Source organism: Ursus arctos, unplaced genomic scaffold, assembly GCF_023065955.2.
Source record: "Ursus arctos isolate Adak ecotype North America unplaced genomic scaffold, UrsArc2.0 scaffold_3, whole genome shotgun sequence".
In the NCBI taxonomy this organism is placed as follows: Eukaryota; Metazoa; Chordata; class Mammalia; order Carnivora; family Ursidae; genus Ursus; species Ursus arctos.
In genome coordinates this window covers 66,424,524-66,449,983 of record NW_026622985.1, presented here as the reverse complement: position 1 = coordinate 66,449,983, position 25,460 = coordinate 66,424,524, and the positions used below count along the sequence as shown (strand labels likewise).

General features: G+C 41.0%; 2 protein-coding genes across 4 annotated transcripts in view; one reads left to right on the top strand and one right to left on the bottom strand.

Annotated features, from left to right (window-relative positions):
- The window catches only part of ZNF277 (zinc finger protein 277), a 104,062-nt gene extending 88,534 nt beyond the window's left edge, over positions 1-15,528 (bottom strand). Inside the window, exon 1 of the mRNA XM_026509586.4 lies at positions 15,353-15,528. Coding sequence (XP_026365371.1) covers positions 15,353-15,443 — 91 coding nt within the window. The 5' untranslated portion in view covers positions 15,444-15,528. The remainder of the gene's footprint in view (positions 1-15,352) is intronic.
- Positions 15,529-15,673: 145 nt separating this feature from the next.
- DOCK4 (dedicator of cytokinesis 4) overlaps positions 15,674-25,460 on the top strand; it is a 409,136-nt gene continuing 399,349 nt past the window's right edge. For 2 of the 3 annotated variants that reach the window (XM_044387653.3, XM_026509577.4), the window contains exon 1: positions 15,717-16,070. In XM_044387653.3, the coding sequence (XP_044243588.3) occupies positions 16,034-16,070 (37 nt within the window). In that variant the 5' untranslated portion in view covers positions 15,717-16,033. Of the gene's footprint in view, positions 16,071-25,460 lie in introns of all 3 variants that reach the window. The other variant, XM_026509569.4, reaches the window with a different exon arrangement.

Genomic DNA, 25,460 nt, shown 5'->3' with positions numbered 1-25,460 from the left:
AATGGATAGGCTTAACTCCTCCATCTGGCCTCTTATTCTCCAAATGAGGAGCGGCTACCTGTCAGGGAGAAAAAGAAAACCCTCAGCTACCTCTGTGGTAAAGCAGCAGATTGAATTAGTGGTAACAGGCAATGAGGAGTCTTGAATGAGGATATACTTTCATTTTGGGCTTTTTCCTATAGGCATGGAGAAATCATAGTTGGCTTTTGAGCTGAAAGGTGACATGACAGTTTACACATTTTAGAAAGACTTATTTACCTTGACATCCAGTTTGAACTGCTTAAGGAACACGCTCCATTAACAAGAGCCTCTGAACTACCTGTCCTGCCTCTGTACAGGCATCTACACATTAGGACTGCCACGAGGTTATTCTTAGTCAGCAGATCTGATTCATGTTATTCACTCACCTAAAACATTCCCCATCATGTAGGAGATGATCCAAGTTTTTTTGCTAGGTCCACAGACTCCTTTTTAATACAGTCCTTGCGCCCTTTTCAGCCTTGTATCTCAGCCTTGGCTCCACCACAACATTTTAGGCTATGGTAATACATACTCATAGGGCATCTCCAAGCCTTTCTGCATGCAGCTTCCTCTACCAAAAAGGACTACCTCACCTGGCAAAGACCCTGGCCTAGGTATCACTCCTGGAGAAGCCTACCCAAACGTCCCTGATAGGTTAGAGGCACATGTGACAGTCATCACTTTGCTTCAGTGTGGCTCTTTTACTGAACTTCTGCATTATTATCCTCTACTAGACAAGTGTCTCCTTTGGGGCAGGAACTTTGTCTTATTCTTTTTTTGTGCCTGCAGGACATAGCACATAATTAGTGCTCAATAAATGTTCAATAAAACTCAAAGCCTAAGAAAATCAGAAGTGTCCTTTTTGATCTGTAAGGCAAATTGTACGTGTGCTCTCTTGTTTTTAATTAGGGAGATTCTACTAACTGCTTTTGTTGACCATTTGGCCTGAAGGAGAACAAAGATCCAAATCGTGAAATATCCGCATCATAATAAATAAGGGCCTGAGCACTAGAGAGCTTCTTGGTTCTTCTAAGATGGTTCTCAGATGTAGTCTTTTCTTCCATTTGCTCTCCCATTACTTCTCTCTTTCTTTACTCTGAAGCTTTAAGCAGTTTCTGAAATGTCCCTGGATGACACCTGGCTTTTTTTTTTTTTTTTCTTCCTGAGGCACAGGTACTCTATCCATCTACATGTCTGCTAGTCTTTTCTAGTCCCCTGGTCTCTCTTACTTCTTCCACGAAGCCAACTATGATCATCCTTTTCAAGCAAATTTTTTCTCTATCCATTCCTCTATCCACTGATGGGAGCTTAACCTCGTTACTGGCATGTTCCAAAGTGACTTATCCCAATGTCACTCCCAGCTCAAATACTCCATAAATATTTGAATTAACTGATAAGTGACTAACAGTTTAAAGGGGGAAGAGCCCAGTTATACTCAGGATAGAAAGGATGGTCAGGGTAGAAAGGCACTAGTCAGTAAATCCAAAGATGGTCACTTCAAGCATGATATTCATATACCTCTGCTTTATTTATATAACCCTTTACATTTTATAAAATCATCTCCTAAACACCTTGGTATTAAACTGCCAGATAAGAATGATTATTATTTCTATCATAATTATGAGAAAATAGAAGTTCAGGGAGTATAATTTATTTAAAGCCACACAACTAAAACATGAACTGGATTCTGTCTGTAAGTTTAGTGTTCTTTTCACTACACTATGGTCTCAACCTCAGGAAGAGACCAAATTTCAGGGGCTGTAAGTACAATGGACAATAGCTATCAGTCAATAAGCAAAACGACTTAGCAGATACTATGTACAATCTGAGTACCTAAAACAATAAAAGATGAGGAAAATAAAAAATAACAGTGATTGAAAAGCCCCAGCATAAAAAGACTACAGATTTTTAATAAGCTCTATCCGAATCCTTGGTGGTGACTTTCTATAAAGAGTTTAGTATTCACAAGAATAAGGTCAATGTATAAGTCCCAATGTCCATAAAGTCAAACAGCAGGTACCATGTGCTGTAGAGTGCTCTAAAAAGCGTGTGCGCATGACAGAGAGGGAGAGAGAGGGGGAGAGGAGAGAGAGAGAGAGAGAGAGAGAGAGAGAGGACCCCTCCCCTCCCCAATTTACATGAAAACAAGCACTCGCCTGTGCACACACTCCTTGGCTAGGTCAGGAAGAAGGTAATCTGGAAAAAAGGTAGTATCTTCAATATGTATAGTGGATTGAATGGTGACTCAAGAGAGATATTCACCTGGAACCTCAGATGTGTCCTTATATGGAATAAGGGTCTCTGCAGATATAATTCGGGTAAATATCTTGAGATGAGATCATCCTGGATTAGGGTGAGCTCTAAATGCAATGACTGAAGTCTTTACAAGAGACAGAAAAGGAGAAGACAAAAGACATAGGAAAGAAGGCTACATGAAGACAGAAGCAGAAATTGGCGTGGGGCGCCTGGGTGGCACAGATGTTAAGCGTCTGCCTTTGGCTCAGGGCGTGATCCCGGCGTTCTGGGATCGAGCCCTGCATCTGGCTTCTCTGCTAGGAGCCTGCTTCTTCCTTTCCCACTCCCCCTGCTTGTGTTCCCTCTCTCGCTGGCTGTCTCTTTCTGTTAAATAAATAAAATCTAAAAAAAAAAAAAAAAAAAAAAAGAAAAGAAAGAAATTGGCGCTATGCTGCCAAAAGCCAAGGAACGACTGATGCTACCAGATTCTTCTTTAGAGGCTTCAGAGGGAATGTAGCCCTGCTGACATCTTGATTTCACCCTTCTGGCGTTCAGAACTGTGACAAAATAAATTTCTATTGTTCTAAGCCACCAGTTTGTGGTAATTTGTTATAGGTGGCCTTTGGAAACTCATATTGTATATATCAGTTGAACTATTTGAATTAAAATTTCTATCTCTACAAGCAGGTAATGGGATTCTCCTAGATAACTATATGATTAAGGCTACAAAGAAGTGTATAGCTAATTCAATCTATGGTTCAAGAATGGCTTCACATAAAAAGTGACATTTAAGATTTTAAATATGAGTATGACAGAAAGAGAAAGGGAGGAGGTTTAATTTATAATGAGGGTTATGATATTTATAAAGTGTAACTTATGCAGGATATAACTTAAAAAAATGTTGCCCATAAGCGTATGAAAATGTGTTTGAGTTTCTACAAGTACGTGTAACTTTCACAGCAGGGTCCAAAGATCAGCTAATATTAATAAGATGATAATAACTTTTGATAACTATCCATATATAAGATGAATTCAGAATCTGATTAATATATTATCACAAGGGATATCAACAAACATGAAACTTTAGAAAAAGGTGAAATATAAAGAGAACAATCCAATTCTTTCACTTATACACTGCTTGCCTAAATTGGTTTACTTTGAAATCACATTTTAAGTGAAAATCCTGAAGAAATGGAGATTTGCCAGTTGGCTCTGAATACTGTGAACTAGAAGTGAATAACAATGGTCCAATGAATCATTTCTAAGCTGTTTTAAAAAACCTTTCACTAAAAAATTCCTCTACATCACACTAGTTGTGGATTTTACATCAAAGAGCTGCCTGGATTCATCACTTCATTAATAAACAGTAATTCAGAAACTCTGACATTTCTGACAATGATGCCACACACAGGCAATTAAAAAAAAATTGCAACCAACCTACATTCCTCAAGTCAATGAAAGTTGATAGAGGAATGTGAATTAAACTTTTATAACCTTAAATAATGCATTAAATAGCTATGGTTACCTGGACTTAATAAGAAGCACAGGCTTGAGTGCCCTGGAACAGTAGGTCAGAAATTGGTTACTTAGGAACACTTTCCTTTTTTATTGTTCAATATTCAGATCTTAATTCAAATGTTCTAAGAGAGGGATACTAAAATAAAGAAACAAAAGACATTGATTTGAAGAGTTCTCATATTGTGCTCAAGGGCTGGGTTTTATTTATTTATTTCATCACTACCATGGACATTTTCTAAAGAACTCTGGTGTTCTGGATATAATGGGGGGAAATGCTCCTCAGAGGACATTACATCTCCCTGAGGCAGAACAAATACTTACGCTTTTTGTTTCTACCCTTTACCTACTACTCCATGCTTATTTTTCCCCCACTAAGGACTTGAAGTAAAATAGGAAAGCCATAAAAATGAATGACAATGGTTATTACTATAGACACAGGGTGAATGATCTTGAACATGTTTACAGATGAACTCTTTGGGATGTCTAAGCTCCTAATAAATATGATCTGCTTAAGAGGAAAATGACCCTGACTAGCGTTTCACAAATCAAATTCCATGGAACACTAGCATCCCATGAAATGTTAATGTGTGCTAGCTGAGAAAAAGATAGTGTGGTCAAATATTTGGGAAACTGCAGTATATCATTTATCTCCTGGTCATAAAAATTAGCATACTAAATTCCTGAAGTAAGGAAGCTATAAGTTTAAGTTAGTAACTGCAAATTTACCTGATCATGAAATTCTTTGTGTAAAAAGGTATTATAATACTTTTGTCTTATGATTCTATGGAGTCCTGAAATATTGTCCCTAAAAACATAAACAGCATACTAAATTTACATTAGCCCTACCTACTTTGATCACACAGGTGAATGAAAACAATGAGAACACAATTTTCTATAAATATCTCTCAAAAGCATGACAGCAAAACATAAATTTTTTTCAGTCCATTACCTAAAAGTTTAATTCATTTAGGCTCTAAGAATGTGTAAATTTACGGGGTGCCTGGGTGGCTCAGTCGTTAAGCCTCTGCCTTCGGCTCAGGGCGTGATCCCAGTGTTCTGGGATTGAGCCCGCATCAGGCTCCCCCACTGGGAGCCTGCTTCTTCCTCTCCCACTCCCCCTGCTTGTGTTCCCTTTCTCGCTCTCTCTGTCAAATAAATAAATAAAAATCTCAAAAAAAAAAAAAAAAAAAAAGAATGTGTAAATTTATATGGTTGGATGTACTTGGAGTTTCATGTAATAAAAGGAAAACAGGCTTGTGCTCTATTTATAGAAACAACTATAACTACTGATATCTAAAAATATCACATTAACGGGGGAAATTATTAACATCATAATCTGTTCTGTCAATAAACTCTAAGATGTTTCATAAGGAAAAAGATCAAGAACAGGAATCTTTCTCTGAGGCATCAAATTCCATGTAGTCTAAGGGTCAGGAGAAAGAAAGGGTGTTATTACTTTATACTTGAGAATTGTATTACAACTGGCTGATTATTCAGGATTAATGAGCTCAGGGTTAAGAGTTCAGTGGCCATATGGGCAACTGTAATGAGTTGCCTGGAGCTAGGCCTCTGCCAATACTGCCAATCAGCATGGTAGGGGTCCCTAAACCCACCAGCAATTTGGCTCTGCTCCAGCAGGGGACCACCTCAAGCCAGTGCCTCTACATCAACCCAGTCTTGGCCTCACCTCCATCTGGGTCCAGGATGCTAGTCATTGGGCATGTGACTAACAGCTTGGAGCCAAGTCTCAGCTTGTACACCTTTCCAGTAACTGAGTCCTCAACCCGTTGCCCTGCTTCTGTAAGCTGTCTGATTTGATGCCTCACCCAGAATCCATGTGCCTCTTAATTTGTTTCTCTTAGGTCTTTTAATGGCTTGAGACCTGTCCCTGAAGTCCAGTTTATTTGTGATTGTGTTCCTGCTACTGACAAAGATTCTCTCTAGGAAACTATGGTTTCCCGAAGGCTCCTCTGAATCCTTTTCTTGATTAAGCCTCACCAGCCCAGTTTTTGCAAGAATCCTGCTAAGTCAGTTCAGAGAGAATCTCCCATCCTCCGTATCTGAAGAGGTTCCTCATCCTCTACTGTCCTCCAGGTGGTATCTTATTATCTGATATCTCACCCTGGTCTACCTTTATCAAGAATCTTGTCAAGTCTGTTTAGCCAGATTTCCTCTTAGTAATTACCTGCTCCCCCCCAATCCCCGCCCCCAACCTGCTCTTTGGCTAAAAATTCCCATCTTTCCTTGTATTTGGATTTGAGCACAGTTCCAGACCTGTTTATACTTAATTGACATCTGTTTTATCATCTTTGTGGCATTTCTGCCTGCTGTCTCTGGGCCTTCCTCATGATAGGGCCCAAGCAGACGCTCAACCTAACAAAGGGAGAATCTTCATATGTCACCTGCTGTGTCCCAGCATTATTTTTTCTAATCTCAGAATTTCTTTACAGGACTGAGCAATCAATCACCTGACTTCATTAACAAAGGCATACTATTAAATTCTGGGCTGGGTCTTCATTATCTCCTGCTTTGGCAAATACCCATGCTTCCTGACTCACTCTTTGCTCTTCAGAACACTGTTACTTGGTTAAACTATGATCTTGTCATTCCCTTCCTTTAAGTCTGCAGAGCTGGGGTCTAACATTTGAGAGTAAATGATCTAGTTTCAACTTACTTTTTCAAACTTCTTTTCACTGCTCCCATTTACCTATTATTTTCTCCAGGCAAAATGAATTGACTTGTTATCTTCCGAATATGCCCTTAGTTTTTCTATTGTTCCTTCCCTTTGCCCAGGCATGTAATAAATGCTTTTCCTTATTTCTGCCTGTCCAAATCTTATTCAACTTCAAGGCAAAATATAACCTGTTGGTCTTAATCTCTTATTCAACTCCATCTTGATCACTCTGATAGTCCTTAACATTTTCTACCTTGTAATATAGTTATTTACATACTACTTGTATCTTCCCTGTCAGGCTGTAAGATCCTTGATGGCAAGACCTATCTTGTTTTCACCTTTGTATTCTATAGCATTTAGAATGCAGAAGCTTGCACATTGCAATACTTAATAAAAATTTCAGAACTAAGTCTCAGTTCTATTAATAACTCTTTCAGACTCACACGGTTTATTTAAAAAATGGAAAGGAGAGGGGACACAATGAGGTGGGATGTGTCCTACTGATCCAGCCATACTCTCTTGGAATAAGAGACCCCAGAAGTTACCTATTGCAGTGGTTCTCCACAACTTTTCTACCTTGATACACTCACACGTGCAACGAATTCTTAAGGGAATACCAAGATATACTTGTTTTCTGTCTACAAGATTCTAGGACATGTATAACTGGGCTCCCTAGCTGTAAACCTACCTTCTTTATTTTAATGATATTTGAAAGATGCAGTTGAAAGGATGCTAATATAAGTGAATTATCTCATTTACAAACCAGGAAATCTTAACCATAAGGGCAAATAACTTCTCTAAAATCAGAGTCAGTTAGAAGCAGAAGTAGGATTAAAACTCAGGTCTTTAGGGGCGCCTGGGTGGCACAGCGGTTAGGCATCTGCCTTCGGCTCAGGGCATGATCCTGGCTTTATGGGATCGAGCCCCACATCAGGCTCCTCCGCTATGAGCCTGCTTCTTCCTCTCCCACTCCCCCTGCTTGTGTTCCCTCTCTCGCTGGCTGTCTCTATCTCTGTCGAATAAATAAATAAAATCTTTAAAAAAAACACAACAACTCAGGTCCTTGGCTCCTTGTCCAGCGAGCTTTCTATGAAACAGTACTATCTATGATCATTGCTGCTAGAAAAAACCCTCAAAGTTCTAGTAGGTTATTAGCATTACTTTTCTTCATGTGGGTGCATATTTATAAAGCTTTCAAATATCATTCATGAACTGGTTTGTAAAAAATTCCAATACGCTCGGGGCTCCTGGGTGACTCAGTCGTTACCAGGGCGTCATCCCAGGGTCCTGGGATCAAGCCCTGAATCGAGCCCCACATTGGGGCTCCTCGCTCCCCTGGGAGCCTGCTTCTTCCTCTTCCACTCCCCCTGCTTGTGTTCCCTCCCTCACTGGCTGTGTCTCTCTCTGTCAAATAAATAAATAAAATCTTTAAAAAAAAAATTCCAATAAGCTTTCAGACTCTTTTTCACCTTCTTTTCCTACCCTTCCCCTCCTTCAGTTGTGGAAATTAGGTGTACGGTGCTTTAACCAAGATAGCTTGACTGCTATTATGTTACTGTTCAACAATAGTTCCTGCTATTAATTGTTTTATAATGATAATTACAATTAGTAGTACAAGATATTTTCTTTTCTAATTGGCTATTACTGGTGAATAGCAGCTTGTTACATAACAGAAAATTGTGTTAAATAACCACAATTACAATTCTGAGGTCCTTCTCTTAAAAAACAAATCTCTGTAAGTTTTTGGATAAAAACACTAATTTTTCTTTTCTTATAAGGCAGGACCTCTGTAATTACTTGGGAAAGGATGCATCTCTCAGTTAAGAAAAAGCACAAAATGAGGACAGTGTTAGAGAAACCAGGAGCGGACCATGCATTTCTTTTCTTTGAAAAATAAACACATTTAAAAGCTTTCAGCTCCTTAGTCAATGCATACAAATTGCAGATTCAAATGTATCCACTTCTTACCACTGTGATATGGAAACAGAAAGGACTCTCTGATTAGATCTGATAAAATATGATTGCAGAGCCCCGCCAACCACATTGAAATGTTCCCAATGATAAAGCCAGGGGTTCTTCTTCATTTGTGCCTCATATAGGACCCAGCATGGAGCCAATCCACAGTCACCACTCAAGCAACACCAAATACCATCACAGCATGGCACTATAGAAGATGAAGTGATCCCAAGGTATATGTGACAGTCTCTGCCCCTAAAGGGTTTACATATTATAAAATCAAGGGTATGTCTTGACTCATACTCTAATGCTGATTAGTCTGCAATCAGTTAAGTCATATCCAGACTTTTCTAGTAGCAGTAGTCATAATAATAACGAGGTCAAACGACTTGCTTGAAGTCACACAGGTTGTAACTGACACTTACTTTTGAATCCATTTTTTCCTATTCTGAAGACCCATTACAGCCTCTTGTGATAGACCTTCATCAGGAGCATCATTCATCTCTATATTCACTGCTTCACTCAACCTCCCCAAAAGATATGTAGTTAATTGCAGCATTTTCACAATGAAATGGAGACTCAGAGGTTAAATAATTTTTCCCAAGTTCACACTGCTACAAAGTAGCAAATCCACCACCAGAGTCCGGTATTTCAGACCTTGAATATGGTTTTTCTTTACACAGATTTTTACTCACTGTATCTCGCATTGACTTATATCACTTAAAATATTCTACCACTTCTCAATTGTTGACACCCCCTCCCCAAATGAAGCAAAGGTTTAAGTCCTGTTTATTTCTACAAACTACTTGGTCCCTGGCTGTCTTACAAATAAATGACACTGGTCACAAAGAGTATTGGCTGAGATGTAAAGAGAGGCAGAAGACCAATCAGTCAAATCCATCACCACTTTTGGAAAAACCTACTCTGCGCATGTTTGGGTCAATGAAGTCAGTTAGAACACACTTGTTTCAGCAAGAGATGGCAACTCTTTAAGATGCTGTCAGTGAAAGGCCAATCCATTCAGAGTCTGATGAGTTTATTAAATAAATGGTAGCAAAACTGAACCCTAATTCCGGCAAAGTTCTCCAAGAACAGCGAACATTTAAAGATTCAATCACTGGAGATGGGAGCATACCACTTTGTTTCTATGTATGCATTCATTTATGTTGAGAAGAAAGTATAATTTTTATTGTATGAATCTGGTCAACATTATCTTCAATTTTTCAAGATGGGAAGTGTACGAGTATGTGTTGTGGAGGATGGCACTATTCTTTTGTATGAACGGAAGGTCTTTGTCAACACAATGAGAAGTGTATGTAAATTCTGTGTCTGATACTTCAAATAATCCCTCAACAGAAGCCTCGTCATGAAATGGAAAGACACATTAAGGCTGTAGTACTCAAAATCATTACCTGTATCACCTCTGGCACACATGCTAAAGATGAGCCCATACCTGTGTCTGAAATAAGTCACCATTTATTGAAGACCAGGCTACTAATCTCTCATCTTGGTCATCATTTCAACATTCCAGCAAGACAGATTTGATTATTTTACAGATGAGAAACTGAGGTTCAGAAGTTGATTAGCTTGCTTATGGGTGGTAAGTGACCAGGATTTGATCTTACATTGGCCTGACCTCAAAATGTACACACATACTCTTTTTCCTACACCACACTGCCTTTCTATAGTAACATTAGCTTTGGAACATATTTATGTTCAAGGAAACTCTGTTTTAGACCTTATCCAATGAAATTTAGTTTCTATGAGACATCATTATAATAGTAAATAGGATAAAAGGTCTGTTTTGGTCACTGTGTGACCCTGTGCAAGCCACTCTTGCACCAGTTTCCCACTTATAAATGAGAAGGGGATAATATGAGTATCTACTTCAGGGATGTTGTGAGGATGAAATGACGTAACACCTATGACAGCATCTGAAACAGCACTTGGCACAGTTACTGCTCAACAAATGTTAGCTATCTGAATCAGCACCACCATTATTATAATATTCTCTTTTATAAATTTCCTCTTAATATCCAACAAGGTAGTTTCCACATTTTTTATAGGAAAAATAAAGGATGTTCTGAAGGAGGCCTCTTCAGAATCTTACACCAAATCCACAAGTTGAGGTTTCTATAATTCTTTTTCTTCCATGACATCCTCTAGCCTGTACCCTGCAAAGCCATCCCAATATGCAAGATTATCTCAACTTCTTGATGACTCTGAATGTGGGTATGTGTGTGGGGAGCTGGAGATGAGAGGGCAGCACTGGGTAGGGGTGAGAAAGGGTATGAAGAGAATATAAAACGCTTTCAGAGGACATAGTTGCAATACTAGTACAGAGCACTGACAGACACTCTGCCGACCCCCAGGAATGCAAGGGCAGCCAAGCAGTATCACCGACACATTCCTAAGCTCCTCCTTGGTTATAACACAACGTAGATTGCTTCCTAAGTAAATACAGAATAGGAGGGTAGGCAGTTTTATAGTTCATTTAGGCATACCTTTACACTGAAAACAACTAATATTTACTGAATTCCAAGATGATAAAAGGAAATAATGGCAGGTGTCATAGATATATAATTGAATGAAGTAATCACAACTCTGCAAAGTAGGTATTATATACATATTTTCATAAATGCAGCAGCATATGCAATAAAGCTATACACAACTACTAAACGTCAGAACTGAAATTCAAACACGGTTTTTCCAAGATAGGGTCTAGCTCTCTTTCCACTGTCACGTCAAATGTATGAGACTGGACTTAAGCATTAATTCTGGAAATAAGATGACAACCCGTGGAAAACCAGATAACTGCCAGACAATGATGGAACACTGACTTCAATTTCTATGCAGCAGCTCATTCAGTTACGGGTTCAAAGTTGTAAGGAACAGGTGTGAAGTATTTTTTTAAAAACTTTAATCACTATACAATGCTAACACTTCACTTAAAAAAAAAAAGACTAAAAACTATGTGAAAATGTCAACTATGATTACCTGAAGATGATTATCATCTTCATGATGATATATTCTGCATTTCCTAGTTGGTGTGCATAACTTCCACAAGCATAAAACATATACTCAGTTTTTCATTTGATTTCAATTCCTCTATGCAAAACAGCAGCCATTCTAAGTACTTCGAATAAATTTCAAACAGATTCTAACCACTAAATTGTTAGAGTGTTTACTTCATGCAGCTTGGATAAGCACTGGATGTATAAAAGTAAAATAAGACAACTCTTGCCCTCAAGAAGTTCATAGTCTATTGGGGTAGACAAAGCTGCCAGTAAATAACTATAGTTTGATATGGTAAGGGTGATAATGGAGATGTGGGAGGAAAGCAGAATGACTGAAGATGAAGCTGGAAAAGTAGATTTGAATCTTAAATCCCACATGGAGAATTTGGACCTCATTATACAAGCATTAGAGTCACACTGAAGATTTGGAAGAGGACACACGAACACATTTGTGTTTTGGAATGTGGACTAAAGGAGGGAAAAATCAAGAGTCAGTGAGATCACTAGGAAGATTTTGCAATCATCCAGGCTGGAATTCATTTCTGGTTAAACAATGATTAAATACTGGCAAGGTGCCAAGACAGGGTCAGGCAGACAAAACCAAACATGTCGAAGTTTTGGTCCCCAAGAACACAGGTTGGAGGATGGGGGACACAGGTAATTCAGCAGCAATGGCGAGGGTTAGAAAAAGAATAGAGCCTAAAGAGATGAAGAACAAATTCAAAGATGATTTTAGGCACAGAAAAATAAGACATTAGTAACTCATCAGATTCAGAACGTGAGGGCAAGATAGGAATCAAGGATACTTCCTAGGTTTCTAGCTAAGGCTTGATGCTATTTATTGAAATATAAGAATGAGGAGTTGAGGCCACCTGCTACCCCAATCCTTCTAGAGACATCACAAATTAGTTAATAAGGTCTCCAGAGGAAGTACATTATAAATCCAAAGTAGCATTCCCATGATTATCATCTTCTGAGCATGCATTTGCAGAGAAAAAAGTTAATTCTGTCAGAATATCACAATATGGATACACGGGTTAATACTGTCAGAAAAAAATCACCTCCATCACAAAAATTTCCTGTAGGTACTGTCAGTTAATAAACTATGTGTGTTATCTTACTGCCTCTAACTAAAAACAGCAAATGAAAAAATACCAATAATACATCCCCAAGTGTGATTTACTATCTGTTCTTAACTTATTATCTGTTAGTTAATATACTATCTTGTATTTACTAACTGTTCTTAATTTTAGAGGGTAATATGAAATCCCAGTTACAGTTCAAATGTATGCAAAGCACTGTTGTGCAAGATCAGGGACTTTTCTGGAGAGGGATGGAACCTCAGGAAGTCTGACCTTACAGATCTCAGGTAAGGTGTGGTACCTGCCTGCATACACATTGGAGTAGAAACTTTCAGTCCCAAGGTATTAAGCACACAGATTGATATTTTAATTAGATCTAGAGTAAAACCTCTTAAGAAAGACAGTTTTCAAGAAATTAATGATTTTACAGGGAAAGGCATTCTTGAGAATCTAAGTAACTGCTTAACAAAAAAATACAAATATACTTTTAGTAGCATTATTTCCACCCAAAATTTCTATCACACTTTGCAGGCTTTGAAAAGAATTTGGATAAAGTTACAGAATGATATGTAAATTATTAAGGGGATTTTTATAGACAACCTTACCTTATAAGAATGATATAAAAATCAACCAGTAGTTTTCCCACTGACTGCTACAAATTAGTACGAGTATTTGTCAGCTATGAGCCAAGGTGAGGAATTTTTTTGTTACAGATGCTTCAAATCACTGCTGCTCAATACTTTTGTTGAAAACAAATTGGAACATAAAATTATTCTTTATAGCACTTACTCAATTCAATCCAATAGTTATTTAAACACTGGTCCTAGATTAATGATTTCCTCACATAGGTAAGTACATGGAAAAAGAACACTCATGTAGGCGTGGATGCTGACACCTTTCAAAGGGAAAATCTGATATCTATCGAAATTTTATTTTATCTTTTTAAAGATTTTATTTTTATTTATTTGACAGAGATAGAGACAGCCAGCGAGAGAGGGAACACAAGCAGGGGGAGTGGGAGAGGAAGAAGCAGGCTCCTAGCAGAGGAGCCTGATGTTGGTCTTGATCCCATAACGCCGGGATCACGCCCTGAGCCGAAGGCAGACGCTTAACTGCTGTGCCACCCAGGCGCCCCTCTATCGAAATTTTAAAACTGTCTTACCTCTGACTCAGCAATTTCTCAAGAAATAAACCAAGAGGGGGAAGGACATGTATATAAAGTTATATAAAGGACATGTATATAAGCCCACTACATGTTAACAGAGGAATGGTTAAAGTATGGCACATTCATAGTATAGACTACAATTGGCACAGTCCTTGAAAAGAATGAAGCAACAAATATACTGATGTGGAAGAGTGTCTATAATAGATCATTGGGATAAAGGAGGTTGCAGATCTTTGAGCTTACATAGAATGATCCCTTTTTATTTTTCAGAATCAAAACAATACAGATGTGTGTCATGTAGGAATATGTAAGAAAGAAAACACAACAAACTTTTAAAAGTTGTTATTTTGGGAATGAACTGTGTGGTGGAGGAACTTTCATTTAACTTAAATACACTGGCTTCAAATATTTATTATGAAAGTTTTTACAATAACTAAAGATATTTAAAAGATTTACCATGTTTTTGAAAGGAATTCCCAGTTTTCTTTTTTACGAATTAATCTGTGAGATAAATTCATCAAAGATTTTATCTTTAAATGTTAAGCAGGTAGCCAGCCCTCTGGAAATTTGAGTATCTGGAAAACCTTACTAGTACCTTACCATCAGGTAAGAGTCCCCAAATGAACTGCTTAGAGTGTGGGTATTACTATTTAACGTGGGGAGCCTATCAAAGATCTCTTTGGTAGAAGTATTAAAATAATTTCAGAGCAAGTAGTTCCACTGATGGTCGGTGGGAAAAAATGGCACTTTATCTCTGTGCTGAATAAAAACTCAAGACTAAATGTCAACTTAATCGTGAAAACAAAAACAAAGTAACCCAAAAAATATCAAACAAGGACAGAGAACCTTTAAGCCCCAAACCATGTCCAATAGAAAGACAACTAGTTGTGCTAAATTACACTTCAAGACAAAAAAAAAAAAAAGGAAGGTGGGCGGGGACAGATGTACTAAAGGTAAAAGAATAGGGCTAGGAATCCTCGAGACAATCCCCTGGCAGCCTCCATAGTTTGTTTTTTGATCTCTACATCGGATCAGAGGGCAGCTTAAAAGACGAGCAGCGATTTTCATAACCTATTCAAAATTTCTCCGAAGCCATGAGTGCAAAATACTTCCTTTCTTCTTTCTCTAAGGACTCAGCTAGGGTCCACAGGCAATCCTGGAGATCGCCCGGGGATATCAGAGAGGCTGTGAAAGGCACACTTTCCCTTCAGAAGCCGCTCCAGCCAGCAATTGAGCAAATCCGTAGAGTGGAGAGAAGTGGCCAGTCTGCAACTGGAAATCCTCCCAAACACAAAACGTATCTCCCGAGGCCAACCTAGGCGGAGGCAGGGTACCGGAGAGGAGAGAGCTGCTAATCCCGGAGTTACAATCACACATGCGCGAACATGACTTGACACACACCCACCCGGCAGCGAGCGCAAAGCTGGGAGCTCCAAACGGAAGACAAACGCTCAGGGAGCTTCCCTGGCTGCGGGGAAGGCCATTCCATCCCATTTTCTCTTTTCCCCCCAGAGATCCCCTACCAAGTAGCCGCCTCCGACCCCACCCCGCCAGGCTGGGCCCCGCCTCGCGCCCAGGTGGCTTAGGGCTGGCAGGCTCCCGGGGCTTGCCTGGCGGTCAGCTGCACCCCTGGTCGGAGAGAAAGGGAGACAAACCATTTACACTTCAGTGGCACCGTACTCACCCTCATAACTGACACCCCAGGCTTCGCTATGGTTGCCCTCACAGTCCTCCTCCCCTCCGGCAGCAGCCCCCTGGGTCTCGGGAGCAGCCATTACGCGGCGGCGGAGAAAAGGGAGGGCAAGCGGACGGGTCCGGAACCAATAGAAACGCGACTGGAGGCGAACTCCCCATCAACGTGGGGCTTCCTCCACGTCCACGCCTCGCCATCACGTTCTGGGCCAATAGGAAGTGGAGAGCGAAGCCTAATCCCGCCCCCAGCTGCTACTGCCACGCCCCCTTCCGGGATGGCGAGGCCTAGAACTACAATTCCCAGCTTGCTGCAGGGACACCCGGACAGGGAGGGCTGGAAGAGGCGCTGGCGGGCGGGGGCGCGCCGGAGAGTATTCTGGCGTGTAGCTTAGTTCAGTGAATCAGAACAATGACTGCGCCGCCGGGTCCCCGGGAGCGCGTCGGAGGACTGTGAGCAGCCGCCGCCGGGAGAGCGGCGGGCGGCGCAGCCTCAGCCGCGCGGTGTCAACGCCGGTTTCGGGAGCTTCCAGCGCAGACCTTGCCCAGCGCCCACAGCTCGCGCGGAGCCGCCGCGCTCCAGCGTTGCAGCCGCTACTCGGGAGCTGTGCATTGTTGTGAGCAGGAGAAGGCGCGAGGATTACAAAGCCTGAAGACCCCGGACCCCCCTTTAGCCATGTGGATACCTACGGAGCACGAGAAATACGGCGTGGGTGAGTCTCCGCGGGGCGAACTTTTATTCCTCTCTGGCCCGAGCGGGTGCGCATTTCGCGTTCTTGCCCCTGCGCCCCTCTCGCTCCGCCGGGCTGGAAATGCCTAATCCTGGCATCGCGCTGCGGGTTTGGGGCTTTGAGGAGCCAGCTCCGGGCAGAGGGGTGTGCGCCGGGGTCTCGCCCCTCACCGCCCCATCGACGCTTCCCGCACCGGCTCCCGGAGCGCCGGGACGGCTGGGGGAGCGCGCGGCCAGCCCTCCCGCTGCGGGCTCTGCCTGCGGAGTTTGGAGTGGCGACGGGGCGTGTGTGAGTCAAGTTGGAAGAGGAGGGCGAACGGCGTTCCTCTCCCTCCTTCTCCTTCCCCAAAGAGGGCAGTGGGCTGCAACGATTCCCCGGGGTGGAGAGTGAGACAACTGCGCAGAGAGAACACCCCCAAAACAGAAGGGAGGCGCAAAACCTTTTCTCCGGCTCCCTTCGACATTCCCGGAGTGCGGAATGTGGCACCGTCCTCAAAAGAGCCGTTCTGACAGACCGAGCCCGACCCCAGTTCCTTCCTCCCTCCTATCCCGGGTTCCTGGGGTGTGAGTGTTGAGGGGCTAGGGGATTGGTAAATTTCAACATCTGCGCCTCTTTGGTCTTTGGAGGGGAACGGGTATTTTAGCAATGTTTTTACTTTTGGCCACCCCCGCGGCCCGGGGTAAGCGCGTTGGGGGTTGATGGAGGACAGCTGTGGAGTGGTAATGGGGAGGGGGAAATCGGAAAGCCTGGGTCTTCGAGGCGAGGAGACAGCTTTTAGGAAAGGACTACTCTGACACTGGCGTTCGAAGGAAAAGGAACAGGGTAGCGCTCGCTGTTCTGTGCAAAGGTGAACAACAAAGGACATTAATGTTGACTGATGAATACAGGAGTCTCCCTTCCTTTCCCTCCTCCCACTTCAGGCTGATTACAGTTCCCGTTTTTGTTGTTTGATTTCAGCTGGGTCTCCCCTTTGACAGTTACTCCTTTTAGGGTTGTGGCTATTAAGAAGCCAGGCTCTCTGACAAGCCTGCAGCGGCCAAATGCAATTATAACCTCTCAGAAGGTTTAACAGGGTGAAAGCATTTTGGATTTTACTAACAATCTTTATTTCCTATAATGCCGCGTCCTGCTGATTGGTGTACTTTTTTTTTTAATTGGGTACAGAGCTAGTGATTTAGACAATATGTAGGTATCTGCTTATGTTCTAAATTAATTTTCCTGTAATTAAAAAAATTTGGAAAGCCTTTCCAGGAATCATAGGCATAGGGGATTTTTTTTTTTTTTAACTTCCCATGGGAATAGGACTTTGGAGTCCACTGAAAGGACCGTATGATTAAACAAAGTCATTCCTATGTTTTTATTAGCTTTCATGCTGATTGTGACTGTTGAGCAAGACAATAGTTTGTCCTAGTCCCACCTTTGGGAAGGGGTTCCAGCTTTGCCTCTCTTCAAAGTGTAGGGGGAACCTTTGCCAGGCACTGTACTGGCAAAGAGTAGATGTCAGTGGTTATTATTTTCCTTCTGACCCCCTCCTCCCGCCCCTTTTTGGGTGGATTAACCCTTGCTGGGAAAAGATATTGCCTTTGCTGAAACGGTGAGGAACTGGAGCTTACCCCTTGTCGCTCACTGGGTTTAACACTCAGTACAAGAAGCAAAGATCCATCCAGCAACACTATCCCGCTTGGAGTCGATCCCAGATGTTGCTTTCTTCCAAGTGTTAAATTATACAGATTATGGATGGGATTTATTTTCTTGATTTCTTTACATGCCAGGTCACAGCTGGGTGCTGATATTGATTAGTTTTTCTCTCGCCTTTCTTTATAAGCTTTGGGCAGAGGCTTAAAACACACTCTGGGATTTCCTGGAATGGCAAACCGGATATTATCGGTCAAGTGTTTTGGGCTGCAGCAGACACCTTGCTTTTGGGTGGTTGTGATTTGGTTGCAGAGTAGGGGGAGGTGGAAGGGTGAGCACAGCGTTGGGAAAAGGAGGTTCAGATGAGAAGTGAGGACAGAGAGGGGTCTGCTCATTTATACAATATCACACATACAGGAATGTTAATCATCTTTTATTATTAATTTTTGAACATTTGGCTTATGGAATGCTTAGCTGATTTTTAGAATCCATCTGTTAGGCTTGTGCATTTGTGTGTGTGTATGTCTGTGGGGTGAAAATTTTGCTAGGATACTTAAGTGTGGACTTTATTTCTCACCATGGAGAGCACTATTTGTAGCTATCTATGCTGCAAGTTTTTTTTTTTTTTAACCTTAGTACATGTGCTTTTCTCATGCAGATCTTATAAATACTAAAGAAAAGATACTTTATGGGCAAAAATGGTTGTTATCAGGTATAGTAGTAATTCAATTCCTCATTCTTTGAAATAAATTAGCCTTCATAACTTGGAAAAACTGAAGTTTCAGAGCAAATTGTATATTTTTCCAATGATACTTCTTAGCCATCATCAATTATATGAGATAAGTATGTGTCTTTATATGTTTGTTTCCATCTCAAGCGTATTGTTAATATGGATACACTTACTTAAATTTCATATCTGTAGTAAGATGTATCAGACATAGAAATTCCTTTTCAAACCTGACATGTGGGCACTCTTCTCCATCCAATTGATGGGTGGTCTTAAAACAGTGTATGCTTATATACCTAAGTGTTCTGATTCTAGGGGATTAGAAGGTCTATACCTTCTATAGTCCTGAGGGATAGGGGACCTTGTCTCTTTAAAACTATATTAGGAGGCACAATGATAGACATATTTTATCTTGGGAATTTCTGATTAGCTCTTAGTCCTAGGCTAGACACTGCTGCCAGCTGTGTGACCTTAGGTAAGTCGTTTAACCTGAGTGCCAGCCTTTCGGCAAATGATATCCAAGGTCCTCCCCAGTATTAATTCTTGAGAGCTCTTCCAAACAAATGTGTCCTCTGGTTAGAAAAATACCTCCATTGTTATAAGAAGGACGCTTTTATTTTGACACATCCCACATGGTTTTTTAACTAAGATCAAAGGTAAGCAAAAGCTGCCTGGGAGGCTGCCAGAACCCAGGTGATAGTTGTTCATTTTTCAATCTGTTTGATTCTCTCTCTCTCCAGTAGGAGCTTCATGGGCAGTGACAAAAGCATTCTTGATAGCCCCCTCACAAATTTCCTTATGATCACTATCTGCTTCCTGCATGCCTTCATCAGTCATACCTCCCCTCCCTCCCTTAAAGGGATGGGAATTAGTCATAGAGAAAGTTACGTTATGACAATTGCAGATACATTTCTGTATTCATTTGTTCAGTATCCATTTATTCACAGGTTTCCCAGGTGAGCCAGCCTGTCTTACTGAGCTGCAAACCGCACCTCTTAACTCCAGCCAGATGTTTAACATGTGTGAGCCTGGTTAAGCTTAGAGGGAGATTATGTGCTGGGTTGATCAGTGCAAAAAATTCATGAGCCTGACAAGAAACAAAACTCAGAACAAGCTGATCGGAAGGTTACCAGTGTCATTTAAAAAATGAAGTATTTAGTACTTACATTACTGAGTCCTCAAAAGTATTCCTGTCCTCCATTTCTCTTAAAGTGCTCTGAACTCATTCAAGTAGGAATCCCATTCCTTTTTAAAGCTCCCTCTATTTTAGGGGAAGAGGTACCTTCTCTTATTATACAGGATCTTTAGGATATCTTTTCCTTGAAAAAGGGTGCTTTAATGGTAGCTTGTGTGGGATAGTTATGAGTGAGTGTACCTGTCCTCTTAGCTATTTTCAGTTTCTTAGCTATTAGTGTCTTAAAATGTTTCCTATTTGTGGTACCATGATGTGTCCAGATAACATTTATAGCTAAATAATGATGTGCTGCCTGAAATTATTTGTGGCATTTAGAGCCCGGCACGGGATTCTACACTTTAAACGGGAAGCAAGGAGGAGTGATTTATATCTCCAGGTAAAGTACCGTCGAAGGGCTGTGCAGACCGCAGGATGGCAGCTGATGTTCTGGAGCTGGTCTCCTGTGGGGAGAGCGTACACACGTTTCCCTCTTTTGGCCATTCTACTAAGCGAGGATTCTTCACGAGGCCCTAGAAACACAGAGATGCTGCCTTTCCTCTTTAGTCTTGTTTTTTTGTTTTGTTTTTTCGCTTTTTCCTAGAGGCAGTGTGGTAGGTAATGTGAAGGAGATTATACAAATTTGAGAAACTTTAGGCTTTCCTGTTTCCAGCTTTACTCTTTAGGAGACTACATTTTCACAATTATCTTTGGTTCAGAATGTCCAGATTTCTAGCATTGTGACTTTATGCTGTAAGCATATATGGCATGGAAGCATTACACTCTAAGGAAACCTACCAAAATGCTGTAACCATAACATTATTAATACAATGTTTTATAGTTGAAAAAATATTGTGAAGTTATTTTATTTGGGTATACTCTCTGAACTAGGATGGTAACTTCCGTTTAAGGGATGAGGAAGCATCTTCATGGAGATTAAGTGACTTACTCTATGTCAGTGACTTTGAATCTTGTTTAGGAAATACATTGAATAGGAAATAAATTTATCCTATTAATCTATAATATCATTCCAAATAGGAAATACATTTACTTTCCTCATTTGATGTATATACACAAATACCATCAGCACCAGCCCCCACACCCAGAATACAGCAGTATGTGCTCATATTCTGTGTGATGTTATATTCCTTATTATTTAAAAAAAAAAAAAAGCTCATCACTAACTTGACTTAATAACTTCTCAATGCATCCTGACCCACAGTGTGAAAAGCACTTCTCTAGATATTACATATGTAATACAGGAAGGAACTGGAACTCAGACCTTGTTGGGTTTCTAGTCAAGTTCATTCATGACATCGGTTTTTTGTTTTTGTTTTTAATTGTCAGTTGTTTGTGTTTATTTTGACTTAGAATTTAGTAACCATACTTTTTTCCTTCAGTGTTGTCAAAATCTGCCTTTTTCTTTTCTTTTTTTTTTTTTTTTTTTAAGATTTATTTATTTATTAGAGACAGCCAGCGAGAGAGGGAACACAAGCAGGGGGAGTGGGAGAGGAAGAAGCAGGCTCACAGCAGAGGAGCCTGATGTGGGGCTCGATCCCATAACGCCGGGATCACGCCCTGAGCCGAAGGCAGATGCTTAACCGCTGTGCCACCCAGGCGCCCCAGCAAATTCTTTTTTTAAAAAACTCCCTTTGTTGGAAATATGAGCAGTATGAAACTTTAAAGCACACATATTGTTGCTTGTGGTGGGGGGTGGCTTAAAAATGAGAAAAGAGAGATCATTGCAGATGACTTGCGAGAGTACTGGAACCAGTTTGGCAATCCTTGCATGGTATAATCTGGATGGATCTGAGATGGTGAGAAGATGGGAAGCAACAGGGTTTGGTAATTGGATGTGAGGAGTTAGGGAAAGGAAGAAATTTAGGGTGTCTCCCTGGTTTCTGGCTGCAACAATGGGTAAACGTATGAGGCATTTTTGTAGGCGGGGCAGGTTTATGGTGTAAGATTGAGTTTCCTTTGGCCACCTAGAGTTTGCCATACCTGTCAAATGTTTAGGTGGCAGTAGCTGGTAGGTAGTCAGCCTGGAGCAGAGGAGGGAGGTTCTGGAGCAAAAACTGTGGTTACAGAGTTTTTTGCTTTATGTGTGATGATTGAAGTGGTTGACCTAGATAAGGCATTATTCATTGTATGGACTTTGATTACATAGTCTGCTTGTTCATTCTAAATTTTAACGTGACAGGCCCTAAATTTTCCAAAGAGCAGTCATCTTGGAGCACTTTATTAATATGGGTACAGGGTACTCTAAAGGAAGAAATATTACCTGTCCAGGTAGAGTTGGTAGTAAACTAAATTTTATGGTCTTTTCTTGCATCCCATTGGTGCCTTGCCTGGCTAAGGCATCAGTTACCCCTATTTCTGTGACAGTTCTCTCCCAGGCAAATATCTCAGGCCAGATTGTGCATGTTTGTGAGATTTCACCAACAGGATGTTGAAAAACAGAATGAACAAATATTTCAATAAGCAAGATTTATACATCCCTCAAACAGCATGTAAGTGTATGCGCATATCCAAAAATGGGAAAATGCTCAGATATCCAAAGCAATATATTAGTACAGATTGTGTGTGTGTGTGTGTGTGTGTGTGTGTGTGTGTCTATGGTAAATATATAAGCCGTCTTAGGAACCACAAGGTCAAATTTAGAATTCTTAAAGTTATACTGCTGCACTCCTAAAAATCATGTCATTTGAAGTAAGGTATTCCAGCTTAAGATGCACTGGGCTCTCTTCCCCTAATGTAGGCTGTCATAACTTGCCACTAAAATAGCAATAAATGCACATAATGAGGCAAACATTGATAATATTAAAAATCAAGTCTGACAGAAAGCCTATTGCCAAAATTTGGGGGTAATTTCCCTCAGGCAGGTAGAATTGTATTAAGAAAACCAATTGGTGGTTTCTCTTTGCTTTCCTTCATTAAGCAGAGCAGCTTCAGTGACCTGGGCAGGAAGACCATTGTCTCTCCCCATGTCACCAGCTTAGAGGTCAGGTCAATTCTTTCAACTCGCATGTTTCCTTTACTACCTGAGACATCTATGGTCCTTCTCTTTCCACCCCATCTTTGTATTTCCATTGAGGGATAACCACTTCCGGAAACAACTGGGACTGGAAGGGGGTGGGCAGGTGGGTAGAAAGGAGTCTATGGAAGATGCTATTTTGTCTTTGAGAAGTATACTGTGGTCTCCATAAGCAAAGTGATTTCGTGGGTGCCCTTGAAGTGCTGCAGTAGCAAAGCATGATGGGTATTGTAGTTTTGCCTGCAGTCTCTTGGTGACAGAGAAGCTGTGAGATAAAAGATGATCTCACCTGAATTGCCAAAAACCATGGCACATGGAACACGATGGCTTATAGCCGGGAACTTGACGCAGAGCTGTGCACATCAACCGGATTTTGAACAAAGGCCTGTAAGGGGGGCTTAACACACACTTTCATTTTCAGCCATGTTCAAAGCACTGCAGGGAAGTTCAAGAACCAGTGATCACATTTGTGTCCCTACAGAAGAAGCAAAGCAACTAAATCTGGAAACAGGCATCTGTCACTTAGTAATAAACTAAAACATGACTGTTTCTCAGCTGGGGAGGAAGAAGGAAAGCATGACATTCTCATGGGGGAGGTGTGGGGAGGCTGTTGGAAATTGCCAATACCTATGTATTATCCACCCCTATTCATGTCCCAGGTGAGTGTGTCAGAAAGAGAAGCTCGGTGTTGGTGGGAATTCTTCTGAATATGAAATTAGCAAATCTTCCCCTTGGTGAATTGGATAACCATTCTTCCCGCAAGTTGTGAACCATTTTCATAAACCAAGCAATTTGTTTATTTTTATAAGAGTATTAGTTGGACATTAACCTAAAAATGTCTCCCTGAAATCTTTAAGTAGAAATATAGAGACTGGGTTCTATGTCTTTTTCTTTTCTCCAAAATAAAGTATCCTGTCTGTCACTGGTGACCATAGGTGAACATGTTTGGTAATATGGGCATGCGTGTATGGGAGGCAACTAAAAATAGCCCTCACCTGGGTCCTGGGGAGAGGAGAGAGCCTGTTGGTAATTCTCCTGAGGTGTCCAAAGTTGGTTGAAGAGTCTGTTGGTGGTAGAGCTTCCTCGATAGCAAGCCTAAGAGGTTACCTGGGCTCTTAAAGAAACATGAAAATCAAACATGAATACATAGTTGTAGAAAGAATGAAGATAGGCGAAATTGCTGAGATTTTTCTCCAGAAATCTGGATGATAAACACTAAAAAAAGATAGGAGCAATCCTACAAAATTACACACATAGTAAAAGCTTGCTGTTTCTTCAATTTGCTTTTTTTTAAGGAGAATTATATGTGTATTAATTGTACTCTACAGTTCACTGAATACTCCCAGCTGTAATTGATAGAAATTGATTCAGATAACCAGATATTTACATTCTTGGCCCATGTTAGAACATTAGCTATAAGTTATGTTAAAAATACAATGATGAGTGTTGAAATGGGAAAGTGCTTAAGAAAAGTGAGGAATTGGGATACAAAATTACATGTTGCTCTGTTGTTATAACCAGTTGTTTCAATTGAGAAGTGGCATTGTTTGTTTTGACTTTGTACTTTTAATAATTTCCAAAATTAACATGAATTTCTTTTATAATCAGAAATAATGATCTATGCTCTTTAATAAGCTGACCATTATTTCTTGATTAGTGTTTCCTCTCCGGATTAGAGGTTAGACTGGTGGAAGTTGAGTCTGAAATACCTGAATTTACTTTGTCATTTATGTCCAGGAAGTACTCTGTTCCAGAGTTTCAAAGTGGCTTTCCTTGGTGACTGTCCTGATTACTTGTGATGTCTCTGCCCTGTTCATGCTTCCTCAGCCAAGGTGAATGTGTGCTTTCAGATGGCCTTGAGGTAGAAGTCTTTGAAAAAGAGCCCTAATCCTTCTTTGAAGAAGAGCTTCAGACGAACTCACCTAAGATAAAAATGCTGTTCTCTCCATGACATACTCATTTAGAGAACGGATGTAGCTGTCACCGCTCACTTTCCCTCATTCTGTGAACTCAGTCCTGTGAGACGGTGGGCCCTGGTATCATTTATGCTAGAGAAATTCATCAACGGAGAGTGTCAACAAGTCGAAGAGACTTTAGTTAGCAATCAGGGGAATAATTCCTTATTCATGGATGTTATGGACTGAATGTTAATGTGTGCCCCCGCCCAGATTCAAATACGGAAGCTCCTACCCCCAGCATGGCTGTATTTGGAGTAAGGAGGTGAGAAAGACGAAACAAGGTCACAAGGGTGGGGCCCTGATTTAATAGGATTAGTGTTCTCTTCAGAAGAAACCCTAGAGAGTTTGCTTGCTCTCTGCACACACACGTACCTAAGGAGGGCCATGTGAGGGCACAGTGAGACCCAGCCATCCACAAGGCAGGAAGAGGTCTCTGGCCAGAAACCGATCCTACTGGCCCTTGTTCTTGGACTCCTCACCTCCAGAACAGTATGAAAATAAATTCCTGTCATTTAAACCACCTAGTCTATAGTGTTTTGTTATGGCAGCCCGAGCTAACACAATGGATTTGAACAGTTTTGGGTACTAGGAAGAGGGACAAAGTAAATAGAAGCCGAATCCTGGACCTCAGTGTAATAGATGTAATCAGTGTAGGTCCTTGCCATGGCTGAGGTCTGACTCCCCTGGCCCATCCTCGGAAGCGCAGACTCAGCTGAGTCAGACCATCTGATGATGATTATCTGCTCCAGGCATATGTTTATTTGAATAACGGCATTTTTGCAAAGTTACTTACATTGTCTTAAGGCACCAGATCACTTTGGACGCCTTCAGAGCATCCAACTAGAAA